A 27129-nucleotide genomic window follows, 5' to 3' on the forward strand; every position below is an offset into this window, starting at 1 on the left:
ACGAATGGCTAACTGGAACAAACAGTGTAGAGAAGACCTTAAAAGACCTGATGGATCTGAAAACCACAGCACAAGAACTTTGTGACGCGTGCACAAGCTTCAATAGCCGATTCTATCAAGTGGAAGAAAGGATATCAGATATTGAAGATTAAATTAATGAAATAAAGCGAGAAGACAAGATTAGAGAAAAAAGAGTAAAACGAAATGAACAAACACTCCAAGAAATATAAAACTATATGAAAAGACCAACTCTACGTTAGATTGATGTTCCTGAAAGGGATGGGGAGAATAGAACCAAGTTAGAAAACGCTCTTCAAGATATTATCCAGGAGAACTTACCCAACCTAGCAAGACAGACCAACATTTAAATTCAGGAAAAACAGAGACCACCACAAGATACTCTTGAAGAAGAGCAACCCCAAGACACAAAATTGTCAGATTCACCAGGGTTGAAATGAAGGAAAAAGTGTTAAGGGCAGCCAGAGAGAAAGGTCAGGCTACCCACAAAGGGAAGTCCATGAGACTAACAGCGGTCTCTCGGCAGAAACCCTACAAGTCAGAAGAGAGTGGGAGCCAACATTCAACATTCTGAAAGAAAAGAATTTTTAACCCAGAATTTCATATCCAGCCAAACGGAGTTTCACAAGAGAATGAGAAATAAAATCCTTTACAGACAAGCAAATGCTGAGAGATTGTGTCACCACCAGGCCTGCCTTACAAGAGCTCCTGAAGGAAACACTAAACATGGAAAGGAACAACCAGTACCAGTGACTGCAAAAACATGCCAAATCGTAAAGACCATTGAAGCTATGAAGAAACTGCATGAATTAATGAACAAAATAACCACCTAACAGCACAATGACAGAATTAAATTCACACATAACAATATTAACCTTAAATGTAAATGGGCTAAATGCCCCAATTAAAAGACACAGACTGACAAATTGGGTAACAGTCAAGACTCATCAGGTGCCGTATTCAGGAGACCCATCTCACGTGCAGAGACAGACACAGGCTCAAAATAAATAGATGGAGGAAGATTTACCAAGCAAGTGGACAGCAAAAAAAGCAGGGGTTGCAATCCTAGTCTCTGATAAAACAGACTTTAAACCAACAAAGATCAAAAGAGACGAAAAAAGCCATTACATAATGGTAAAGGGATCAATTCAACAAGAAGAGCTAACTATCCTAAATATATATGCATCAAATACAGGAGCACCCAGATTCACAAAGTGAGTACTTGGAGACCTACAAACAGACTTAGACTCCCATACAATAATAATGGGAGACTTTAACACCCTGCTGTCAATATTAGGCAAATCAACAAGACAGAAGGTTAACAAGGATATTTAGAACTTGAACTCAGCTCTGCAACAAGCAGACCTAATAGACATCTACAGAACTCTCCACCCCAAATCAACAGGATATATACTCTTCTCAGCACCACATCACACTTATTCTAAAATTGACCACATAATTGGAAGTAAAGCACTGCTCAGCAAATGTAAAAGAACAGAAATCACAACAAACTACCTCTCAGACCAAATCCAATCAAATTAGAACTCAGGATTAAGAAACTCATTCAAAACCACACAACTACACGGAAACTGAACAACCTGCTCCTGAATAACTACTGGATGAATAACGAAATGAAGGCAGAAATAAAGATGTTCTTTGAAACCAGTGAGAACAAAGATACAACATACCAGAATCTCTGGGACACATTTAAGGCACTGTGTAGAGGGAAATTTATAGCACTAAATGGCCACAAGAGAAAGCAGGAAAGATCTAAAACTGACACCCTAACATCACGATTAAAAGAACAAGAGAAGCAAGAGCAAACACATTCAAAAGCTAGCAGAAGGCAAGAAATAACTAAGATCAGAGCAGAACTAAAGGAGATGGAAACATAAAAACCTCTCAAAAAATCAATGAATCCAGGAGGTGGTTTTTTGAAAATATCAACAAAATTGACAGACTGCTAGCAAGACTAACAAAGAAGAAAAGAGAGAAGAATCAAATAGATGCAATAAAAAATGATAAAGGGGATATCACCACCAATCCCACTGAAATACAAACTACCATCAGAGAATACTATAAACACCTCTACTCAAATAAACTAGTAAATCTAGAAGAAATGGATAAATTCCTGGACACATACACCCTCCCAAGACTACACCAGGAAGAAGCTGAATCTCTGAATAGACCAATATCAGGCTCTGAAACTGAGGCAATCATTAATAGCCTACCAATCAAAAAAAGTCCAGGACCAGAGGGATTCACAGTCAAATTCTACCAGAGGTAAAAAGAAGAGCTGGTACCATTCCTTCTGAAACTATTCTAATCAATAGAAAAAGAGGGAATCCTCCCTAATTCATTTTATGAGGCCAATATCATCCGGATACCAAAGCCTGGCAGAGACACAACAAAAAAAGAGAATTTTAGACCAATATTCCTCATGAACATCGATGCAAAAATCCTCAATAAAATACCAGCACACCGAATCTAGTAGCACATCAAAAAGCTTATCCACCACAATCAAGTCGGCTTCATCCCTGAGATTCAAGGCTAGTTCAACAACCAGAAATCAATAAATGTAATCCATCACCTACACAGAACCAATGACAAAAACCACATGATTATTTCAACAGATGCAGAAAAGGCCTTTGAAAAATTCAACAGCCCTTCATGCTAAAAACTCTCAATAAACTAGGTATTGATGGAATGTACCTCAAAATAATAAGAGCTCAATAAGGGTACTCAATTAGGAAAAGAGGAAGTCAAACTGTCCCTGTTTGCAGATGACATGGTTGTATATTTAGAAAACGCCATTGTCTCAGCCCAAAATCTCTTTAAGCTGAGAAGCAACTTCAGCAAAGTCTCAGGATACAAAATCAAGGTGCAAAAATCACAAGCATTCCCATACAACAATGACAAACAGAGCACGAAATCATGAGTGAATTCCCATTCACAATTGCTACAAAGAGAATAAAATACCTAGGAATCCAACTTACAAGAGATGTAAAGGACCTCTTCAAGGAGAACTACAAACCACTGCTCAACGAAATAGGAGGACACAAACAAATGGAAGAACATTTCATGCTCATGGATAGGAAGAATCAATACCGTGAAAGTGGCCATACTGCCCAAGGTAATTTATAGATTCAATGCCATCCCCATTAAGCTACCAATGACTTTCTTCACAGAATTAGAAAAAACTACTTTAAAGTTCATATGGAACCAAAAAAGAGCCCGCATAGCCAAGACAATCCTAAGCCAAAGGAACAAAGCTGGAGGCATCACGCTACCTGACTTCAAACTATACTACAAGGCTACAGTAACCAAAACTGCATGGTACTGGTACCAAAACAGAGAGATACACCAATGGAACAGAACAGAGGCCTGAGAAATAATACCACACCTCTACAACCATCTGATCTTTGACAAACCTGACAAAAACAAGAAATGGGGAAAGGATTGCCTATTTAATAAATGTTGCTGGGAAAACTGTCTAGCCATAGGTAGAAAGCTGAAACTGGATCCCTTCCTTACACCTTACATGAAAATTAATTGCAGGTGGATTAAAGACTTAAATGTTAGACCTAAAACCATAAAAACTCCAGAAGAAAACCTAGGCAATACCATGCAGGACATAGGTATGGGCAAGGACTTCATGTCTAAAACACCACAAGCAATGGCAACAAAAGCCAAAATTGACAAATGGGATCTAATTAAACTAAAGAGTTGCACAGCAAAAGAAACTACCATCAGAGTGAACAGGCAACCTACAGAATGGGAGAACATTTCTGCAATCTACTCATCTGACAAAGGGCTAATATCCAGAATCTACAAAGAACTTAAACAAATTTACAAGAAAAAAACCAACCACCCCATCAAAAAGTGGACAAAGGATACGAACAGACACTTCTCAAAAGAAGACACTGCATTTATGCACAGCCAACAGACACATGAAAAAATACTCATCATCACTGGTCATTACAGAAATGCAAATGAAAACCACAAAGAGATACCATCTCATGGTAGTTAGAATGGCGATCATTAAAAAGTCAGGAAACAACAGGTGCTGGATAGGATGTGGAGAAATAGGAACACTTTTATACTGCTGGTGGTGGTATAAATTACTTCAGCCATTCTGGAAGAGAGTGTGGCAATTCCTCAAGGATCTAGAACTAGAAATACCATTTGACCCAGTGATCCCGTTACTGAGTATATACCCAAAGGATTATAAATTATGCTACTATAAAGACACATGCAAACGTATGTTTATTGCGGTACTATTCACAATAGCAAAGACTTGGAACCAACCCAAATGTCCATCAATGACAGACCTGATTAAGAAAATGTGGCACATATACACCATGGAATACTATGCAGCCATAACAAAAGGATGAGTTCATGTCCTTTGCAGGGACATGGATGAAGCTGGAAACCATCATTCTCAGCAAACTATCGTAAGGACAAAAAACCAAACACCGCACGTTCTCACTCATAGGTGGGAACTGAACAATGAGAACAGTTGGACACAGGGCAGGGAACATCACACACTGGGGCCTGTCGAGGGGTGGGGGGCCGTGGGAGGGATAGCATTAGAGGAGAAATACCTAATTTAAATGACGAGTTGATGGGTGCAGCAAACCAACATGGCACATGTATACCTGTGTAACAAACCTGCATGTTGTGCACATGTACCCTAGAACTTAAAGTATAATAATTAAAAAATTAAAATAAAATAAATTAAAACAGAAACAAAATTAGCCATAATGAAGAAATAAGGTATTTGCAAACACTTAACTGAAAAAGGACTAGCATCTCCTATACGTATGTATATGTGTATAGACAGCTACAAATTAATGAGGAAAAGCAGGCAATCCAACAGAAAAATTGGCAAAAGACCTGAACCAGGCCTATGAAAAGGAAGATTTTTGTTTTTCATTCCCTTCTGTATTTTTTTTTAAAGGGGGTCTTGCTGTATTACCCATGCTGGATCCAGTGCAGTGGCTATTCACAGGTATGATCATAGCACACTGCAGCCTCAAATTCCTGGGCTCAAGTGATCCTCCCACCTCAGCCTCCTCCCAAGTAGCTGGGGACTACAGATGTGCACCATCACACCCCATTTAAAGTTCCACTTTTTAAAAAACACGTGCCATATTTTCACATGTATTATTTTCGTTTTTTAAATGTAAAATAAATGAAGCTATAGTGAAAAAAAGAAAGCAAAAAAGACATGAAAAGGCACTGGGTCCCATTTTGTAATCAAGGAAATGAACAGTAAAAATTTAATGAGATACCATTACATACTCACCGTATCACAAATGCTAAAATCCCTGACTGACAACACTATGTGTTGCAGAGAACATGAAGTTACTTTGATGGTAAGAGTACCTTTGGTATACACTTTGGAAAAAAGTTTGACATTATCCAGTAAACTTGAAGACGCACATACTTTATGATGCAGAAATTCCACTACTAAGTCACCCTAAAAAAATACAAGCTTAGATTCCATATACAAAAGCTTCAAAGCAGCATTATTTAGAATAGTTAAAACCTCTAGATAATCCAAATGTTGAACAGCAGAATGGACCTTCTTTCTTATATACAATACTTCTATTATGTACTTTAATGGATGTACTTTTGCAGTATGCAATTTATGCCTCAACAAAGTTGATTTTTAAAATTTCAACAACTAAAATCAAGGATGCTTCCTTTACTGACAATTCTCTTAGTATGATTCCATGCTCTTATGATGAAATGCATTCAAAGCCAAGCCACCATGAATATTTAACCAATCCCTTTACAAAGTACAACGTTCTCAGTACCTCTGCTTTGCCTAATCACATCTATCCTGCATATCACTGCTAAAATAATCTTCAAAAAACCCTTCTGAATTAGGAGTACCATGTGCTTTAGAACTTGAAGTGCTGCTCACAGCCTTTCCTCCCCCCAGAAGAATAAACATTTACAATTTGAGTTGAATCTACCACTCTGGTCTTATTTTTCACTACTTTCTATACATAGACAAATCCTTTTCTTAAAATTCACTATTTTTCTAAACATATTTTATTTACACTTTTCATGCATTCTTCAGGCTGTTCTCTTAAACATGTACCCCTGTCTTCCACCTTAATCCTACCTATGATTTAAGAGGTAGCTCAAAGGCTAACCTTAAGCACAGAGTCTTTTCTGAAGCCCCTTTCATTTACGTCTCTTCATTCTCTAAAATTCTAAGTCTTCTAAGTCTGTGTGTGAAAGCTAAAAACACCATTCTCTATGTCATTCACAGAAGAATACCTGCCGCCAAGGAACTCAGATAATTTATACCCACACATATCAATAACTGATGACAAATAATATAGGGACAAGCTAGAAGGACATGCTGAGCACAGAGCATTCACTCAACAATTGCTTGTTGAAAATAATGATTATGTACATATTATAAATATCCAGAAAGTCACTAATATATAAGTATACAAATAAAATGGTAATCCTAATAGATTAAAAAAAAAAAAAATCTGAGATCCGTGCCAAGATGGCCGAATAGGAACAGCTCCAGCCTCCAGCCTCCAGGTCCCAGCATGAGTGACACAGAAGATGGGTGATTTCTGCATTTCCAACTGAGGTACCAGGTTCATCTCACTGGGGCATGAACACAACACCTGGAAAATCGGGTCACTCCCACCCTAATACAGGCTTTACCAAGGGTCTTAGCGAACGGCACACCAGGAAATTATATCCTGCACCAGGCTTGGAGGGTCCCATGCCCACGGAGCCTCCCTGGTTGCTAGCACAGCAGTCTGAGACCTAACTGCAAGGCAGCAGTGAGACTGTGGGAGGGGTGCCCGCCATTGCTGAGGCTTAAGTAGGTAAACAAAGTGGCCGGGAAGCTCGAACTGGGTGGAGCCCACGCCAGTTCAAGGAGGGCTGCCTGCCTCTGTAGACTGCACCTCTGGGGACAGGGCATAGCCAAACAAAAGGCAGCAGAAACCTCTGCAGATGTAAATGTCCCTGTCTGACAGCTTTGAAGAGAGCAGTGGTTTTCCCAGAACGGAGTTTGAGACCTGAGAACGGACAGACTGTCTGCTCAAGTGGGTCCCTGACTCCCGAGTAGCCTAACTGGGAGATATCCCCCCAACTAGGGGCAGACTGACACCTCACACCTCACACGGCTGGGTACACCCCTGAGACAAACCTTCCAGAGGAACAATCAGACAGCAACATTTGCTGTTCAGTAATATTCACTCTTCTGCAGTTTCTGCCGCTGATACCCAGGCAAACAGGGTCTGTAGGGGGACCTCAAGCAAACTCCAACAGACCTGCAGCTGAGGGTCCTGACTGTTAGAAGGAAAAACAAACAGAAAGGACATCCACACCAAAACCCCATCTGTACATCACCATCATCAAAGACCAAAGGTAGATAAAACCACAAAGATGGGGAAAAAGTAGTACAGAAAAGCTGGAAATTCTAAAAATCAGAGCACCTCTCCCCCTCCAAAGGAATGCAGCTCCTCTCCAGCAACGGAACAAAGCTGGACAGAAAATGACTTTGACGAGTTGAGAGTAGAAGACTTCAGACAATCAGACTTCTCTGAGCTAAAGGGGGAATTACGAACCCAGTGCAAAAAAACTAAAAACGTTGAAAAAAGATTTGATGAATGGCTAACTAGAATAACCAATGCAGAGAAATCTTTAAACGACCTGATAGAGATGAAAACCATGACACAAGAACTACGTGACAAATGCACAAGCTTCAGTAACCGACTCAATCAACTGGAAGAAAGGGTATCAGTGACTGAAGATCAAATGACTGAAATGAAGCAAGAAGAGAAGTTTACAGAAAAAAGTAAAAAGAAATGAACAAAGCCTCCAAGAAATATGGGACTATGTGAAAAGACCAAATCTACGTCTGAGTGGCGTACCTGAAAGTGACGGGGAGAATGGAACCAAGTTGGAAAACATTCTGCAGGATATTATCCAGGAGAATTTCCCCGACCTAGCAAGGCAGACCAACATTCAAATTCAGGAAATACAGAGAACGCCACAAAGATACTCCTCGAGAAGAGCAACTCCAACACACATAACTGTCAGATTCACCAAAGTTGAAATGAAGGAAAAAATGGTAAGGGTAGCCAGAGAGAAAGATCGGTTTACCCACAAAGGGAAGTCCATCAGACTAATAGCAGATCTCTCAGCAGAAACTCTACAAGCCAAAAGACAGTGGGGGCCAATTTTCAACATTCTTAAAGAAAAGAATTTTCAACCCGGAATTTCATGTCCAGCCAAACTCAGTTTCATAAGTGAAGGAGAAATAAAATCCTTTACGGACAAGTAAATGCTGAGAGATTTTGTCACCACCAGGTCTGCCCTACAAGAGCTCCTGAAGGAAGCACTAAAAATGGAAAGGAACCGGTACCAGCCACTACAAAAACATGCCAAAATGTAAAGGTCATTGATGCTAGGAAGAAACTGCATCAACTAACAAGCAAAATAACCAGCTAATATAGTAACAGGATTAAGTTCACACATAACAATATTAACCTTAAATAAAAACAGGCTTAATGCTCCAATTAAAAGACACAGACTGACAAATGGGATAAAGAGTCAAGACCCATCAATTTGCTGTATCCAGGAGACCCATCTCACATATAGAGACACACATAGGCTCAAAATAAAGGGATGGAGGAAGATCTATCAAGCAAATGGAAAACAAAAAAAGGCAGGGGTTGCATCCTAGTCTCTGATAAAACAGACTTTAAACCAACAAAGATCAAAAGAGACAAGAAGGCCATTACATAATGGTGAAGGGATCAATTCAAAAAAAAGAGCTAACTATCCTAAATATACTGCACCAAATTCAGGGGCACCTAGATTCATAAAGCAAGTCCTTAGAGACTTACAAAGAGACTTAGATTCCCATACAATAATAATGGGAGAATTTAACACCCCGCTGTCAACATTAGACAAATCAACGAGACAGAAAGTTAACAAGGATATCCAGGAATTGAACTCAACTCTGCACCAAGCGGACCTAATAGACATCTATAGAACTCTCCACCCCAAATCAACAGAATATACAGCCTTCTCAGCACATTGCACTTGTTCCAAAACCAACCACATAGTTAGAAGTAAGGCACTCCTCAGCAAATGTAAAACAGATATTATAACAAACTGTCTCTCAGACCACAGTGCAATCAAACTAGAATTCAGGATTAAGATACTCACTCAAAAGCACTCAACTACATGGAAACTGAACAACCTGCTCCTGAATAACTACTGGGTACATAACAAAATGAAGGCAGAAATAAAGATGTTCTTTGAAATCAATGAGAACAAAGATACAACATACCAGAATCTCTGGGACACATTTAAGGCACTGTGTAGAGGGAAATTTATAGCACTAAATGGCCACAAGAGAAAGCAGGAAAGATCTAAAACTGACACCCTAACATCACAATTAAAAGAACTAGAGAAGCAAGAGCAAACACATTCAAAAGCTAGCAGAAGGCAAGAAATAACTAAGATCAGAGCAGAACTGAAGGAGATAGAGACACAAAAAATCCTTCAAAAAATCAATGAATCCAGAAGCTGGTTATTTGAAAAGATCAACAAAACTGATAGACCACTAGCAAGACTAATAAAGAAGAAAAGAGAGAAGAATCAAACAGATGCAATAAAAAATGATAAAGGGGATGTCACCACCAGCCCCACAAAAATACAAACTACCATCAGAGAATACTATAAACACCTCTACGTAAATACACTAGAAAACCTAGAAGAAATGGATAAATTCCGGGACACATACACTCTCCCAACACTAAACCAGTAAGAAGCTGAATCTCTGAATAGACCAGTTAACAGGCTCTGAAATTGAGGCAATAATTAATAGCCTACCAATCAAAAAAAGTCCAGGACCAGAGGGATTCACAGCCGAATTCTACCGGAGGTACAAGGAGGAGCTGGTACCATTCCTTCTGAAATTATTCCAATCAACAGAAAAAGAGGGAATCCTCCCTAACTCATTTTATGAGGCCAACATCATCCGGATACCAAAGCCTTGCAGAGACACAACAAAAAAAAGAGAATTTTAGACCAATATCCCTGATGTACATTGATGCAAAAATCCTCAGTAAAATACTGGCAAACTGAATTCAGCAGCACATCAAAAAGCTTACCTCCCATGATCAAGTGGGCTTCATCCCTGGGATGCAAGGCTGGTTCAACATACACAAATCAATAAACGTAACCCAGCATATAAACAGAACCAAAGACAAAAACCACATGATTATCTCAATAGATGTAGAAAAGGCCTTTGACAAAATTCAACAGCCCTTCATGCTAAAAACTCTTAATAAATTCGGGATTTATGGAATGTATCTCAAAATAGTAAGAGCTATTTATGACAAACCCACAGCCAATATCATACTGAATGGGGAAAAACTGGAAGCATTCCACTTGAAAACTGGCATAAGACAGGGATGCCCTCTCTCACCACTCCTATTCAACATAGTGGTGGAAGTTCTGGCCAGAGCAATCAGGCAGCAGAAAGAAATAAAGGGTATTCAATTAGGAAAAGAGGAAGTCAAATTGTCCCTGTTTGCACATGACATGACTGTATATTTAGAAAACCCCATCGTCTCAGCCCCAAATCTCCTTAAGCTGATAAGCAACTTCAGCAAAGTCTCAGGGTACAAAATCATGTGTAAAAGTCACTAGCATTCTTACACACCAATAATAGAAAAACAGAGAGCCAAATCATGAGTGAACTCCCATTCACAATTGCTTCCAAGAGAATAAAATACCTAGGAAGCCAACTTACAAGGGATGTAAAGGACCTCTTCAAGGAGAACTACAAACCACTGCTCAATGAAATAAAAGAGGACACAAACAAATAGAAGAACATTCCATGCTCATTGACAAGAAGAATCAATATTGTGAAAATGCCCATACTGCCCAAGGTAATTTATAGATTCAATGCCATCCCCATTAAGCTACCAATGACTTTCTTCACAGAATTGGAAAAAAACTACTTTAAAGTTCATATGGAACCAAAAAAGAGCCCGCATTGCCAAGAAAATCCTAAGCCAAAAGAACAAAGCTGGAGGCATCACGCTACCTGACTTCAAACTGTATTACAAGGCTACAGTAACCAAAACTGCATGGTACTGGTACCAAAACAGAGATATAGACCAATGGAACACAACAGAGTCCTCAGAAATAATACCACACATCTACAATCATCTGATCTTTGACAAACCTGACAAAAACAAGAAATGGGTAAAGGATTGCCTATTTAATAAATGTTGCTGGGAAAATTGTCTAGCCATAAGTAGAAAGCTGAAACTGGATCCCTTCTTACACCCTATAAAAAAATTCATTCAAGATGGATTACAGACTTAAATGTTAGACCTAAAACCATAAAAACCCTAGAAGAAAACCTAGGCAATACCATGCAGGACATAGGCATGGGCAAGGACTTCATGTCTAAAACACCACAAGCAATGGCAACAAAAGCCAAAATTCACAAATGGGATCTAATTAAACTAAAGAGCTTCTGCACAGCAAAAGAAACTACCATCAGAGTGAACAGGCAACCTAGAGAATGGGAGAAAATTTTTGCAATCTACTCATCTGACCAAGGGCTAATATCCAGAATCTACAAATAATTTAAACAAATTTACAAGAAACAAACAAACAACCCCATCAAAAAGTGGGCAAAGGATATGAACAGACACTTCTCAAAAGAAGACACTGCATTTATGCAGCCAACAGACACATGAAAAAATGCTCATCATCACTGGCCATCAGAGAAATGCAAATCAAAACACAATGAGATACCATCTCACACCAGTTAGAACGGCAATCATTAAAAAGTCAGGAAACAACAGGTGCTGGAGAGGATGTGGAGAAATAGGAACACTTTTACACTGTTGGTGGGACTGTAAACTAGTTCAGCCATTGTGGAAGACAGTGTGGCGATTCCTCAAGGATCTAGAACTAGAAATACCATTTGACCCTGCCATGCCATTACTGGGGATATACCCAAAGGATTATAAATCATGCTGCTATAAAGACACACGCACACATATGTTTATTGTGGCACTATTCACAATAGCAAAGACTTGGAACCAACCCAAATGTCCATCAATGACAGACTGGATTAGGAAAAGTGGCACATATACACCATGGAATACTATGCAGCCATAAAAAAGGATGAGTTCGTGTCCTTTGTAGGGACAAGGATGAAGCTGGAAACCATCATTCTCAGCAAACTATCGTAAGAACAGAAAACTAAACGCTGCATGTTCTCACTCATAGGTGGGAATTAAACAATGAGAACACTGGGACACAGGAAGGGGAACATCACACACCGGGGCCTGTTGTGAGGTGGGGGAAGCGGGGAGGGATAGCATTGGGAGATATACCTAATATAAATGACAAGTTAATGGGTGCAGCACACCAACACGGCACACGTATACATATGTAACAAACCTGCACGTTGTGCACATGTACCCTAGAACTTAAAGTATAATAAAAAAATAAAATAAAATAATAAAATAAAATAATTTAAAAAAGAATTTTACCTTTTCAGTTGTAAGTAGTTTTGCCGGCTTTTCTGGCTCCTTTTCTCTCCTTTTCTCTTCCTTTTTTTTTTCCTTTTCTTTCTAAAACACAGCCCAAAGTTTTGATAAGTTTACTTTTTAAAAAAATGGCAACTTTTGACTCATTTTTATTAGTTTGAGTCATCATTTAAAAAAAGGTAGAAATACTCAGTAATTACAATATCTATGTGCTACTGAAATATAATAGTAAACATAGCAAATTCATATTCTCATTGAGGTTATATGCTGATGACAGCAAAGAATATCTGTGAAAAAATTAAGACAGAGGCACAGAGTTAAGACAATTTAGAACTTCTTTGATATATTAGGGTTTGTTTTGTGTTTGTTTTAAATGAATGAGCTCTCCATTCAATAAATTCTCACTATATCCTTCTATTAGGTTCGACTTCGTAACAGCAATCACGCAGTTGAATTATGAATGAGAAAAAAAAAAAACTAAGTGATAGGACAGACTTCTTTATTATACAAAGATAAATTATAATAGGTAAATATAAGAGGAAGACTAAAAATCTGCTTTTTTTAATCACAAAATATCTTCAGTGTTACAGGAAGTCAGGGACCCCGAACGGAGGGACAAGCTGGAGCCATGGCAGAGGAACATGAATTGTGAAGATTTCATGGACATTTATCACCTCCCTAATAATACTCTTATAATTTCTTACACCTGTCTTACTTTAATCTCTTAATCCTGTTATCTTCGTAAGCTGAGGATATACGTCACCTCAGGTCCACTGTGATGACTGCGTTAACTATACAAATTGATTGTAAAACTTGTGTGTTTGAACAATATGAAATCAGTGCACCTTGAAAAAGAAGAGAATAACAGCGATTTTAGGGAACAAGGAAAGACAACCATAAGGTCTGACTGCCTGTCGGGTTGGGCAAAAAAAGTCATAATTTTCTTCTTGCAGAGAGCCTATAAACAGACGTGCAAGCAGGGAAGAGATCACTAAATTCTTTTCCTAGCAAGGAATATTGATATTAATACTCTAGGAAGAGAATTGCATTCTTGGGGGGAGGTCTATAAACAGCCCCTCTAGGAGTGTCTGTCTTATGCGGTTGAGATAAGGACTGAAATATGCCCTGGTCTCCTGCAGTACCCTCAGGCTTATTAGGGTGGGGAAAAAACCACTCTCTGATAAATTTGAGGTCAGACTGGTTCTCTGCTCTCAAACCTTGTTTTCTGTTGTTTAAGATGTTTATCAAGACAATATGTGCACAGCTGAACATAGACCCTTATCAGGAGTTTTTGATTTTGACCTTTGCCTTGTGATCTTTATTGGCCTCAGAAGCATGTGATCTTTGTTCTCCTTTTTGTCCTTGGAAGCATGTGATCTTTGTGACCTACTCCCTGTTTGTACACCCCCTCCCCTTCTGAAGTCCTTAATAAAAACATGCTGGTTTTGCGGCTCAGGTGGGCATCACTGTCCTACCATGATGTATGATGTCACCCCGGCGGCCCAGCTGTAAAATTCCTCTCTTTATACTCTTTCTATTTCTCAGGCCGGCTGACACTTAGGGAAAAATAGAAAGAACCTATGTTGAAATATTGGGGTGGGTTCCCCCGATACTTCAGTCTATCATCACAGATTTTGCTTTGAAAAAAGGGGCAAATACAGTGATTTTCTCATGAGAAAAAGAATGTTCAAGATAGTGCTTGGGGACCACAGCCAACTGATTAGTGTAAGACAGTAGAGGTAAAGTATAAATGGCATTATGAGCCGGGCGTGGTGGCTCAAGCCTGTAATCCCAGCACTTTGGGAGGCCGAGACGGGCGGATCACAAGGTCAGGAGATCGAGACCATCCTGGCTAACACGGTGAAACCCCGTCTCTACTAAAAAATACAAAAAACTAGCCGGGCGAGGTGGCGGGCGCCTGTGGTCCCAGCTACTCCGGAGGCTGAGACAGGAGAATGGCGTAAACCCGGGAGGCGGAGCTTGCAGTGAGCTGAGATCCGGCCACTGCACTCCAGCCTGGGCGACAGAGCCAGACTCAGTCTCAAAAAAAAAAAAAAAAAAAAAAAAAAAAAAAAAATGGCATTATGATAGTCACAATTTGCATTTCCAATAAGGATTAGATATAATGTTAAAAACTTAAGAATTAAAAGTATCAACAATAAATCTTAAGAGCCAAAAGAGGAAAATGAAAAGAGGTTAAACAAAGAGCATTCATAAGGCATTCAGAGGAAAGAGATGACTAGAAACTGAGAACTGAAAGTCTACTACAACTAAACACTAATCTTGCCCTTAGTTTCCTGACAGCAAAAAAAGAAAAGACAAACTGATGAACTTAGGGAAGGCAGCATGATAAACATGCAGAACTTACTGAAAATACCTAAAGGCTGCATTTGTACCTATGCCTTTAAAATGGTGTCTGATGCAACCTCTGTCAGACTAAATCCGCCGTTTGTCAATCAGGAAAGATAATATTGGCAACTCCTAGGCCATAATGTGAGAGAAATAATAAAAGTTCAAAGAGCTTTGCAACCATTCATATAAAGTTCAAAAACAGGCAAAAGTATGATGTTGGAGAGGGTACACACTAGTATAGAACTATTTCAAAAAGCAAAAAATAAAGACGATGATGATAAAAATCAGGATGTTAATTACCTTTAAGGAGAAGGGATGAGGGTATTTAGGAACAGTCACATGGGAGCTTTCAAAGTGGTAATAACGTTGAGTTTCAATATACATTACACAGTGATAGTCTTGTAAGTATTAAACTAGATATATATTTAATGTGCATTTCAGCACTAAAAAGAAAAAATGAAAGGCACTAAGAACCTAGAAAGCAACTTTGCAAACTATAAAGCACTACACAAATATAGCACATTAAAATTTTAGTGTTTGTTGTGTGATTTTAAAAAGAGGAAAGGAAAAACTTTCATCTTAGTTCAAAATTTTAAAAGAAATTCATAGCAAAGATCTTTATATTTGGGTCATGAATAAGCAACGTCTTCAACTGCAATTTTAAGAACAGGGAAATTCTAATGTAATTTCTCTTTTCAAACTTTTGTTTTATTACCCATTAATAAAAGGCAATGAGTGTTGTAATAGTAATTCACCAATTAGTGAAAGCATTTAAGCAGAGGACAAAGCTAACAAACTACTGGTATATTGCTTTGCAACAAAAGGAGAATACATGGATAGAATTTCCAGAATCTGGACAGTTTATATCTCAGTCTCCTTTAGACTAGGATTATTTAAAATTATGTTTCAATAATGTTTTTCAGGAACAGGATAAAAGTCAACATAAAGCTGAACTTGTGCTAAAACCTGAAGAATCTATATGCTTTAGTTACCAGAAGAGCATATGTCAAAAGTGACATTTTCCCTTGAACATTAAGGATATTAACATAGTCTAGCACAGAAGAGACCATCTAGAAAGTTGGGATAATTCTCAAAAAACATCTTCATATCTACTCAAGTGCCTGGGCTTTACACTGGAAATAAGGAAGATCTAACCATTTAAGGATAACTAGAAACATTACCTATTGCTAACTCAACCATTTCCCAAATCAAAACCTTCATTTCCAAAACACAACTAACACTTTTTTGTTTTTTTTTTTTTTTTTTTTTTTTTTTTTTTTTTTTTTGAGACGGAGTCTCACTCTGTCACCCAGGCTGGAGTGCAGTGGCACGATCTCGGCTCACTGCAAGCTCCACCTCCCAAGTTCACACCATTCTCCTGCCTCAGCCTCCCGAGTAGCTGGGACTACTACAAGCACCCGCCACCACACCCGGCTAATTTTTTGTATTTTTAGTAGAGATGGGGTTTCACCGTGTTAGCCAGGATAGTCTCCATCTCCTGACCTCGTGATCTGCCTGCCTCAGCCTCCCAAAGTGCTGGGATTACAAGCGTGAGCCACCGTGCCCAGCCCACAACTACCACTTATTAAGTGCTTCTCATGGGCCAGTTGATAAGTACCTGTCTAATGTAATCTTTGCAACAATTTTCTGCAATAAAAACTTTATCTACTGTTATCTTACAAATGAAGAAACAAAAAAGAAGTAATGCCCAAAGCAACACAGTTAATCAAAGCTAGTGGTAGGACTGAGGGACTATGGAGCCCAAACTTTGAAGTCTCACTACTCACTGTGGTCCAGTGGAGCTTTGCTATTTATTATTGCTGTTATTATTCCTTACAGTAACAGCTAATACTTTCTGAACCCTTACTACGTGACAGGCACTGTTGTGGCTCTTTTAATCCTCACAACAACTTTATGAAGTTAGAAATTTTATCCCCATTTTATAAGTAAAGAATAAATAGGATGTGAAAAATTTTATATATAAAATATTTTCTATATATTCTTAGTAAACTATGGTGCAGAAAGCAATGTGATAGAACAGTTTCAATAATATGTTGAGAAAGAGGCCGGGCATGGTGGCTCATGCTTGTAATCCCAGCACTTCAGGAGGCTGAGGCAGTCGGATCACCTGAGATCAGAAGTTCGAGACCAGCCTGATCAACATGATGAAACCCTGTCTCTACTAAAAATACAAAAATTAGCTGGGCATGGTGGCAGGCACCTGTAATCCCGGCTACTTGGGAGGCTAAGGCAGAAGAATCACTTGAACCTAGGAGACAGAGGTTGCAGTGAGCTGAGACTATACCACTGCACTCCAGCCTGGGCGACAGGAGCAAACTCTGTCTCAAAAAAAAAAAAAAAGAAAAGAAAAATATGTTGAGAATGAGTTGCTTCTGAACCTCTCAGAGCTATTAGTCATTGCTATGGTTTGAATGTTTGTGTCCATCCCAAAATTCACATGTTAAAACCTAATCCCCGGCCGGGCGCGGTGGCTCAAGCCTGTAATCCCAGCACTTTGGGAGGCCGAGACGGGCGGATCACGAGGTCAGGAGATCGAGACCATCCTGGCTAACACGGTGAAACCCCGTCTCTACTAAAAAGATACAAAAAATTAGCCGGGCGAGGTGGCGGGCGCCTGTAGTCCCAGCTACTCGGGAGGCTGAGGCAGGAGAATGGCGTGAACCCGGGAGGCGGAGCTTGCAGTGAGCTGAGATCCGGCCACTGCACTCCAGCCTGGGCGACAGAGCCAGACTCCGTCTCAAAAAAAAAAAAAAAAAAAAAAAAAACCTAATCCCCAAAGTGATATTATTAGGAGGTGGGGCTTTGGGAAGTGATTAAGTCATGAGGATGAAACCTTCATGAATAGGATTCACATCCTTATCAAAAAGGCCCGAGAGAGATTTCCAGCCCTTTCCCACTATATGAGGGCACAAAGATGCACCATTTTAAGAACTAGAAAGTGGACCCTCCATGAGTCTTTCCAGCCTCCGGAACTGTGAGAAGTAAATTTTTGTTGTTTATAAGCTACTCAATCTATGGTATATTGTTAGAGCAGCCAGTACAGGTAAAGACAGTTATTTCTCAAGAAGGCCATTGTGTCATGAGTAGAAGTTTGATTTCCTAATCACCACAATTGGTGGGCACATATGAAATCACTAAAAACAAATCAAATTTGCTAGCTACATTTACTAGAGGCAGAGCATGACTTGATACTCTTTAACACTGGAATTCAGCTGTAAAAATACAGCTGTCAAGACACATGCACACGTATGTTTATTGCGGCACTATTCACAATAGCACAGACTTGGAACCAATCCAAATGTCCATCAATCATAGACTGGATTAAGAAAATGTGGCACATATACACCATGGAATACTACACAGCCATAAAAAAGGATGAGTTCATGGCCTTTGTAGGAACATGGATGAAGCTAGAAACCATCATCCTCAGCAAACTATCACAAGGACAGAAAACCAAACACCACATGTTCTCACTCATAGGTGGGAATTGAATAATGAGATCACTTGGACACAGGGCAAGGAACATCACACACTGGGTCTGTCGGGGATTGGGGGGTTGGGAGAGGGATAGCATTAAGAGAAATACCTAATGTAAATGACGAGTTGATGGGTGCAGCAAACCAATATGGCACATGTATACCTATGTATCAAACCTGCATGTTGTGCACATGTATCCTAGACCTTAAAGTATAATAAAAATAATAAAAATACAGCTGTCACCTACTCTGATTCTGGCAGTGGTATTAGGAGACAGGCTCTGAAGTAATATTAACAGCATGGGCTCTAAACTCATCATGCAGTTTGACCCACAGATGACTCCCATCCATAGAATCAAAAGCTGCTAAAAGATCTAAGAGTACTGTGAAAACCTAATTTGTTTTAAACTATTTTCTCAGCAAGAACAAAATACGGCAGTGTTTTGTATTTTAAAATAGTAGTTCTTGAAACCTGGTGGTTAAATGCACAAGTGACATAGTGAAACAGCTGACTTCCTGTGCAAGAAAACTGGTTAAACATTCAAGTCCAATAAGATGGAGGTAAGTACATGCTGGGTTCATTATAATCAAACTATACTTGAGTTATTTAAATAAAGACATAGGGCTAGGTGCGGTGGCTCACCCCTATAATCCCAGCACTTTGGGAGGCTGAGGTGGGTGGATCACTTGAGGTCGGGAGTTCGGGACCAGCTTGACCAACATGGAGAAACCCTATCTCTACTAAAATTACATAATTAGTCATGTGTGGTGGCACATGCCTGTAATCCCAGCTACTCGGGAGGGTGAGGCAGGAGAGTCACTTGAACCCAGGAGGCGGAGGTTGCAGTGGGAGGCTGCAATAAGCCGAGATTGCGCCACTGTACTCCAAACTGGGCAAGAGCGAAACTCCGTCTCAAACAAATAAATAAATAAATGACATAGTTTCACACATTTTTAAGCGCTCTCTCTCTCTTACTACTCGCCTCCCCTTTTCTCTTCCCTGGGCCTAGACCTGTATATCCAACCACCTACTAAATAACCTCAATGTTCCACAGTGACCTCATACTTAACACATCCAACTTTTAATTCACCTCTTTCCTTTTCTGCTCAAACCTGTTCCTTCTTTTCAGCTTGTATCCTTATCTCACTAATTGGCACCATCATCTACTAAGATGCTCAAGATAGAAGCTGGAAGTCACAAGCCTTCCCAAAGCACCTCCACGGGACATCAATTACCAAACCCCATGGACTGTACCTTCTTAAGACCTCTCAAAATTACACTCTCTTGGCCAGGCGCGGTGGCTTACACCTGTAATCCCAGCACTTTGGGAGTCCGAGGTAGGCAGATCACAAGGCCAAGAGATCGAGACCATCCTGGCCAACATGGCAAAATCCCGTCTCTACTAAAAATACAAAAATTAGCTGGGCGTTGTGGTGCGCACCTGTAGTCCCAGCTACTCACGAGGTTGAAGCAGGAGAACCACTTGAACCTGGAGATGGAGGGTGCAGTGAGCCCAGATCCCACCACTGCAGTTCAGCCTGGCAACAGAGCAAGACTCCATCTCAAAAAAATAAAATAAATTTTAAAAATTACATTCTCTTTTACATTCCCTGTTACTACTTTGGAGCATGTCCCTCTCATTTTACACCTGGATTAGAATAATAGGTTCACTCTTTTCCTCACCCATCACCACAAAATTCATTCCCCACGGAGCCTGTAGTGTTACAACATGAAAATCTGATCCTGTCACACCCGCCCCCCAACGCTTAAAACTCATCAGTAAAAGTGCCCAAGCCTTCAGAATCAAACTCCTTCAGTGGGCTCACGAGAAGGCTCCTTCATGAGAAACAGAGGAGCCTGGCCGTTCTACTCATATTTCAGTTATGCCATTCTGCTTGCAACTCCCCAAACACTCTACTTTGCCCATATGTTTTTTCACAGGCTAGTTTCCCTATTTGGAATTCTTCCTAATCCTTCCTTGTGTCTAATGCTTATTCAGAGCATAAGATGCATCAAAATGATGCCTCCTGTATTAACTGCAGTACAGTAAGTGTACTTCAATCACAGTCCATAATATATTATATTATAAACTGCTATACAGTTATCTGTTTTCTTGCCTTAGACTGTAAGCTCCTGGAGGGCAGGGGCTATATCTTGTCTTTGTATACCACACATCTAGCCAACTATTTATCATTTATCCCATGTCTACGGGAAAAAATGATAGTTGAAAGAATGCCTGGAACTAATTTATTAAGGCCAATGTAACAAAAAAAAAAATAGGTAAAGAGTCAAATTAAAACTCTCAAATATTTGTAGGGATGACTTTAAAAATACACAGTGGTAGTATATGCACCCCAACCACTTCCACCCAAACTGCATTCTAACAGTTATCATTGATGATTCTGAACTCATGATCCCATAATACCCACGTTTTATCTGTATGGTGTTTACTATTGCTTAAAAAAGAAACTTGGCATTAACTTTGTTTAAGTGCTTTTAACAACAGAATTATAGAAAGAAAAGTTTTGTTTTTGTTTTTGTTTTTTAAAAGTTCCTGTAAGTATAAGATAGTAATGGGCACAACAACAAAAAACTAATTGCTTCTTAACTGTTGAGATATAGCCATGGCACCAATAAATCAGTTATTCTGAAATTAAATATAGATTCAAAGTTCCTTAATCATAGCTGTGGTATAAAAAAATTCTAGAAATTGCTGTTTTAATTCTAGGGATCATTCAAAATATAAGCAACTATTATAGTGTTTCCGAATGACACACTGCAAAAGGAAGTTAATTTACCATTTAACACTACATAACTCAGCTGGTTAAAACATTACCATACCTCCAATTTATTTTTGTCTACAGCAGCTTGCAGAGAAGGAGAGGATACCAAAGGCTGAAGAGGAGCATCAGAGGAGGAAATCTGTGTAGTGCAGGTGAAAAGCGAGGAGGAAAAAACAAAAAGAAAGTAATGAGAATTGACAGGCACAGGAAAGAAAAAAAACCCTGTATATTTTTGTGATATAGAAGCACTTAAGAAACATGTTAATAAAAACAATGCATCAAGAAATAAGTACTGCTTTTTAAAAATTTCAATTTGAAATTTATAAAAGGGTTTAGTACTGAATAATAAATGATTTAAAATGGATTTTACTAGGATATAAAACTTAAAATGTAGTCAGATAAGATCATACCAAAAGTATATGGAAAATAATTAAGCTTCTCTCACAGTTCATCTTTAGTCAATGTGACTATTGAAATACAAATGCTCTGAAACATGAAGACACACTGTCGCAAGTAGTAGAAGAGCAAAAATGGGTTTTTGTTTTTACTTATAATAACTTTTAAGAATGAAAAATAAAACAGAACTGAAATAGTAAAAGTTAATTAAAATTTTAATCAATTGTTTAAGAAAACAGAAGAAAAGCTAGGAGAAAAAAAGAACAGATTAATGTAATATAACAGCTGAGCAGCAGACTTATTATAAAGCAATTTATACACTTCCTTCTTTAAGATCAGCAGGCAAACACCATTTCCAGTGCTATACTTGCTGAATTACCCCAAAGCATCATGAGACAGTTATATATGCAGCACAGGCAATTTATACACGAAAATGGGTTTCATCTAAAAGCTTTTTTCACACATCTTACTGCCCAATTTCTACATGCGTAGTTGATCACTTTAATGGAAGCATTATCTTCCTGCTCTCTTTACTGCCAAAATGTAACTGAAATACATTTATAAAATGCATAGATCTTTGAGGCCATAAAACTGACATCTCTATATTGCCCTATCATATCAATAGTGCCTATGAGGAATTTTTAAAACTAAAAGGAGCTATTACAGATAGGTCATTACGTAATGTCAAAATAACACTTCTAGATGACAAGTTCTCCCTCAATCTGCTTGTTATTAAGTTAGTTATGGCAGTAATTCTCGAATCACAACACAAGACTATAAACTTTAGGGAATTTTCTTTTCCTTGCTTGCTCGCTGTTGGCTCTAACTGTGTAAGCTAGCCACTTAATGAGTATTAATGCAAGTTACACAGGAGAGAAAATAAACAACACAAGAAAACGTAGATCTTGCATTTAAAAAAAAGTCAAAGTCGAGCCTGAAAGCCTGGTTTAAAACTGGTTTGTCCTATTGGATATTTACTTACTAGAAATCTTTAATTACTACTTCATATAGAAAATAAGAATAAAGAACTTTGGGAGGCCGAGGCAGGCAGATCACTTGAGGTCTGGAGTTCGAGCCCAGCCTGGCCAACATGGTGAACCCTGTCTCTACTAAAAATACAAAACTTTAGCCAGGTGTGGTGGCGCATGCCTGTAATCCCAGCTACTTGGAAGGCTAAGGCAGGAGAATCACTTGAACCTGGGAAGCAGAGGTTACAGTGAGCCAAGATCACGCTACGGCACTCCTGCGTGGGAGATAGAACAAGACTCCGTCTCAAAAAAAAAATAATAATAATAAAAGCCATAAGATCACTTAAGAAGACAGCTGTATCATAAGGACCTCTTTGCCTAAGCTCATGAAAAGCAGAACAAAAATATAAAAAGACAATACAGGCATTGAGTATGTCAAAAGCTACTAATCCTTAGAAAGCAGTAAGATAATTCATTATAAAAGTGCTTGTCCTCCATTTGAGAAGATGATAAACTGATGTGGCCACTTTTAAAACTCAGTAGCAGGAATATAAAATTCTATTCAATAAATATCAGTAATTTAACAACAACAACAACAAATTTCAGACAGGGTCTTGCTCTGTCACCCAGGCTGGAGTACGGTGTGAAGATCATAGCTCACTATAACCTTGAATCCTGGGCTCAAGTAAAAACCTTTTTTATTTTAATCACTTTTTTTTTTTTTTTTTTTTTTGAGACAGAGTCTTTCTATGTTACCCAGGCTGGACTCAAACTCCTGAACTCAAGAGATCCTCCTGCCTCTCAGCCTCCCGAATAGCTGGGATTACAGATGCGCATCACATTTTAATAAAAAAAAAAAAAAAGAAAGAAAAAGAATAAATGCTTTAATACCATGTTCCAGTTGAGAAAGAAAACAAACTTACTTAAGAAGAAAAACATCTAAAAAGTCAATGGACAGATGAACAAGTGAATCGATAACAAATCACAAACATAATGGAAGAAAAAAGACACAAAAGAGTACACAGTGTATGAAACCACTCACATAAAACTCTAGAAAAGAAAATACAATCTATGGTGATTAAAAAAAACCAGATCAGTCACCAAGGCCACGGTTGGGGGCTGACTAGCAAGGGGCACAAAGAAACCTTCAGGAGTGACGGAAAGTTTCTATATCTTGATTGTGTGGTAGTGGTTACACAAGGATATGTATTTGTAAACATTCATTGATCTGTACCTTAAAATATCTACCTTTTATTATATATGAATTATATTTCAATAAAGTTACTCTTTAAAGTCATATTAGCAGGGTAATATACATTATGTGAGCAAGGAATAAACAGAAATCAACATATTGACAACTGGAAGCAAGTGACAGTACAGAACACAGGTAGATGAGGGAAGAAAAAAGGGCAGTGAAAAGGAGAAAATAAATACAGAGACACGAAAAGCTAGGTACGCGAGACTTCTTTCTAAATCTCTAGTAGGAAATCACCAATATCCATCTTCCGGATTAGTCCTCCTAACTGGTCTCCTTGCCCCATATCTTGCTCCTCTCCAAATCCATTCTGCATACCATGTCATTCTCGAAGTAAACCTGACCACCACAAATCACTGCTTAGAAGGTCTGAATAGTTTATATACACATTATATAAGGACAGAGTCCAAACTCCTTAATCAGGCCACAAGTGTCATCTACCTTACCTCCCTGTTCTTCCCTCCTCTGGCTACATTCATATCCACTCTGCCCAGCCATATACGACTCCTTCTGGTTCTCTAGTCTGCTTCTCTGAACTCTAGGGGCCTTTCCTCTTGCTAGTCCCTCTACTTCAGAAACCCATGCTTCTATTAGTTCCTACCCATCCTTTAATTTTGAGTTAACACTGCCTCCTCTGAGAATTATTCAAAGTATTCCTTGATCTCTCTATAGAGCCTGTGGTAATATTACCTCTTAAAATATTTCCCTATTATGTAAGTTTTATCACATGTCATCTCTTATAAAGATCTAGTTACTTATCAGTATTCTTTGTTCAACTAGAGTTATCTGAGGCAGATATTAATTCTGTTCTGTTCACCATCTTTAGTACCTGACATTCAACAGGTCTCAATAAATATTTTCAACTGTTACAGGAAAAGAGGAGGAAGAAAGCATCTCAGAAGGAGAACCAAAAGGAGGCTCAGTCTCAGCAACTGCTCTCTGAAAGTTCATTGGCTTGCTAACATACTTTTCTGAAATCCCACAGAAGTTATCCATATTTACTTTCAAATTTAGAATTTATTTTGTAACTAGATATTAATTCCATTTCACTGGCTCCTAGTACTTTTATACAGATAGAGCATAAGACTCTGACCTTATAAAACTTTGCTGGAAATTGGTGGTGTCAGTGAATTCAGTAGTCATATTTAAATGTCCTTCCCAACTCCCACTCACCCCCTTCTATCCATGAGATAATATGTGGTAGAAATCCAGTAAAGACATTCTTCAGAAATAAAATGAGTTTTCTTCAGAAATAAAGTGAGTTTAACAGTCCTTCCTTCAATTATTCTTAAGCTCAGACGTTCTTCGCTAGGCCACCATCAAAGTAACCTACATGTGAAAAAACTCCCAGAACACTACAATTGTCCTCATGCAAAAGAAAAACTGACCATGCAAAACAAGTTCCTGACTCCCATCTACAAGAATAAGGTGAACAAACACCCTTTGAAAAGGTATAAAGTAATTGAAGGCCATCAAGCATAATGTTTAAAATTTTCTTGATGAATTTTTTGAAATATTTGCTACTATCACCCTTTTAAACAGAATAACGCTATGAAAATTAAATCTGTGGTCCAAAACACTGAAAAAGATGCAGTCACTGAAAAACATCTTACAGATTAATTGTTGGCAATGGATTCCTTCAACCTCATTTTGGAAATTCCTGGATATGTTTTCTAAGTAGAAATTTTATCACAGCAATTCTTAAATGGCTATCTCATGAGCTTTTAGTATAGAACGAAGCTCAAGTTTTTCAGAAGTCTTGGAATCATTTTAAATATATGATTTCCAATGTCTTTTGCATTTCATGGCATGACTTGGATTAAAAAAGCTGAAAACATACACATTTACTAAATTAGTACATAACCCATAAAAAACACATCAATGAAACTCATCAGTAGGAGGATTAAAAGACACTGAAAACTTAACCAAGTAACCATAGCTACCAACTGTATAGAAGAAGCCTAAATCTTAATATTTAATATTTTAACTTTAAAATCTTTGGCCAAGTCAGTTAGAATTCTGGAAAACTTAAAAAAAATTTAAGTCCTCCACTTGCTCTATTGGGGTGTCCCATAATTAAGGGGCTGATTAAAATGTGGAGATGTGGAGAGATTAATGAAACAGAACTCAAGCCAAGATTTTTCCAATGATATAAACTCTTAAAATTGAGTATTCATTTTTCTTAATTATCTACCTGATTACAGTCATTTGCTGCCATCACAATAGCTTATTTTGCAAGCAGTTATGTGCTAGGCACCCTACTAAGAATAGAGTATACTTTATCTTAATTCTTGCAGCAATACTATGAAATTCAGACACTATGACATCCCTGTTCCACAGAAGATGAAGCAAACTGTAACGAAAAGAAGTAACAAAGAAAATCAAGCAGAAACCATGTTCTTTTACATTAATCTCAACTCACTAGCTGAAGAGACACAGAGACAGGATGGGGCAGGGGGAGAGAGAAAAACTGTTGGAGGAAAAGAGCAAATATGTGGCAGTTCAGCCTCATCTACCTAAGTCCTCTTGCATCTCCTAAACTCACTTAAAATACTTAGTTTCCCACTGTGATTCACTACTGGTAAATGAGCAAGGGGAGGAAGACAGACAGGACAGATTTCTCTTTCTCTTTTTTGAAACAGGGTCTTAACTCTGTTGCCCAGGTTGTAGCACAGCGGTGTTATCACAGCTCACTGAAGCCTCAACCTCCTGGGCTCAAGCAATTCTCTCACCTCAGCCTCCCGAGTAATTGAAACTACAGGCACACTCCACCACGCCCAGCTAATTTATTATTATTTTTTGTACAGACAGGGTCTTGCTATGTAACCCAAACTGGTCTCAAACTCCTGGACTCAAGCGATCCTCCCACTTCAACCTCCTAAAGTGCTGGGACGACAGACGTGAGCCACCATGCCTGGCCAACAGGACAAATTTCTGCAAAGTGTTTCAAATTCCCCTGTCACTCAATGAAATCAGGTAGAACAAGGGAGGTAGACTCATTCTATATGACCATAGTAGGCAGAATTCTGACAGCCACTAAAATTCCCACCCATATAACACCAGCCCTGTGATTGTGGACAGGACTGCGGTAAATCAAATAATGAGCAGGCCATGTGTGGACTAAAGCAAATGTCAGATTCTGACTTAAAGCCTGCCACCAGATGCAGTTGTACAATGGAAGTACATCAACTCACTTGCCACTATAAAGCCTGTCACCAGATGCAGCTTAATTGTCACTTACTACTCAATGATAGGGTTTTGATATGAGTCTGCATGCAACT

At 38.7% G+C, this 27129-nt stretch overlaps 1 protein-coding gene and 1 long non-coding RNA gene across 9 annotated transcripts in view; both read right to left on the reverse strand.

The window, feature by feature from the left end:
• LOC139363375 (uncharacterized) overlaps nt 1-12585 on the reverse strand; it is a 42252-nt gene extending 29667 nt beyond the window's left edge. The window contains exon 1 of the long non-coding RNA XR_011623632.1: nt 1-12585. This exon is cut by the window's left edge and continues 20831 nt beyond it. This is a non-coding gene — a long non-coding RNA (uncharacterized lncRNA).
• Nucleotides 1-27129, reverse strand: part of LOC105479478 (small ArfGAP 1) — a 191570-nt gene that overhangs the window by 55971 nt on the left and 108470 nt on the right. For 5 of the 8 annotated variants that reach the window (XM_071096884.1, XM_071096881.1, XM_071096887.1 and 2 more), the window contains 2 exons: nt 21288-21368; nt 12600-12680 (listed from right to left, as the gene is read on the reverse strand). The exons of 1 other annotated variant lie outside the window; for it this stretch is intronic. In XM_071096884.1, the coding sequence (XP_070952985.1) occupies nt 12600-12680; nt 21288-21368 (162 nt within the window). The remainder of the gene's footprint in view (nt 1-12599; nt 12681-21287; nt 21369-27129) is intronic. 2 more of the 8 variants (XM_071096882.1, XM_071096889.1) reach the window with 1 other exon arrangement.

Source organism: Macaca nemestrina, chromosome 5, assembly GCF_043159975.1.
Source record: "Macaca nemestrina isolate mMacNem1 chromosome 5, mMacNem.hap1, whole genome shotgun sequence".
Lineage (NCBI taxonomy): Eukaryota > Metazoa > Chordata > Mammalia > Primates > Cercopithecidae > Macaca > Macaca nemestrina.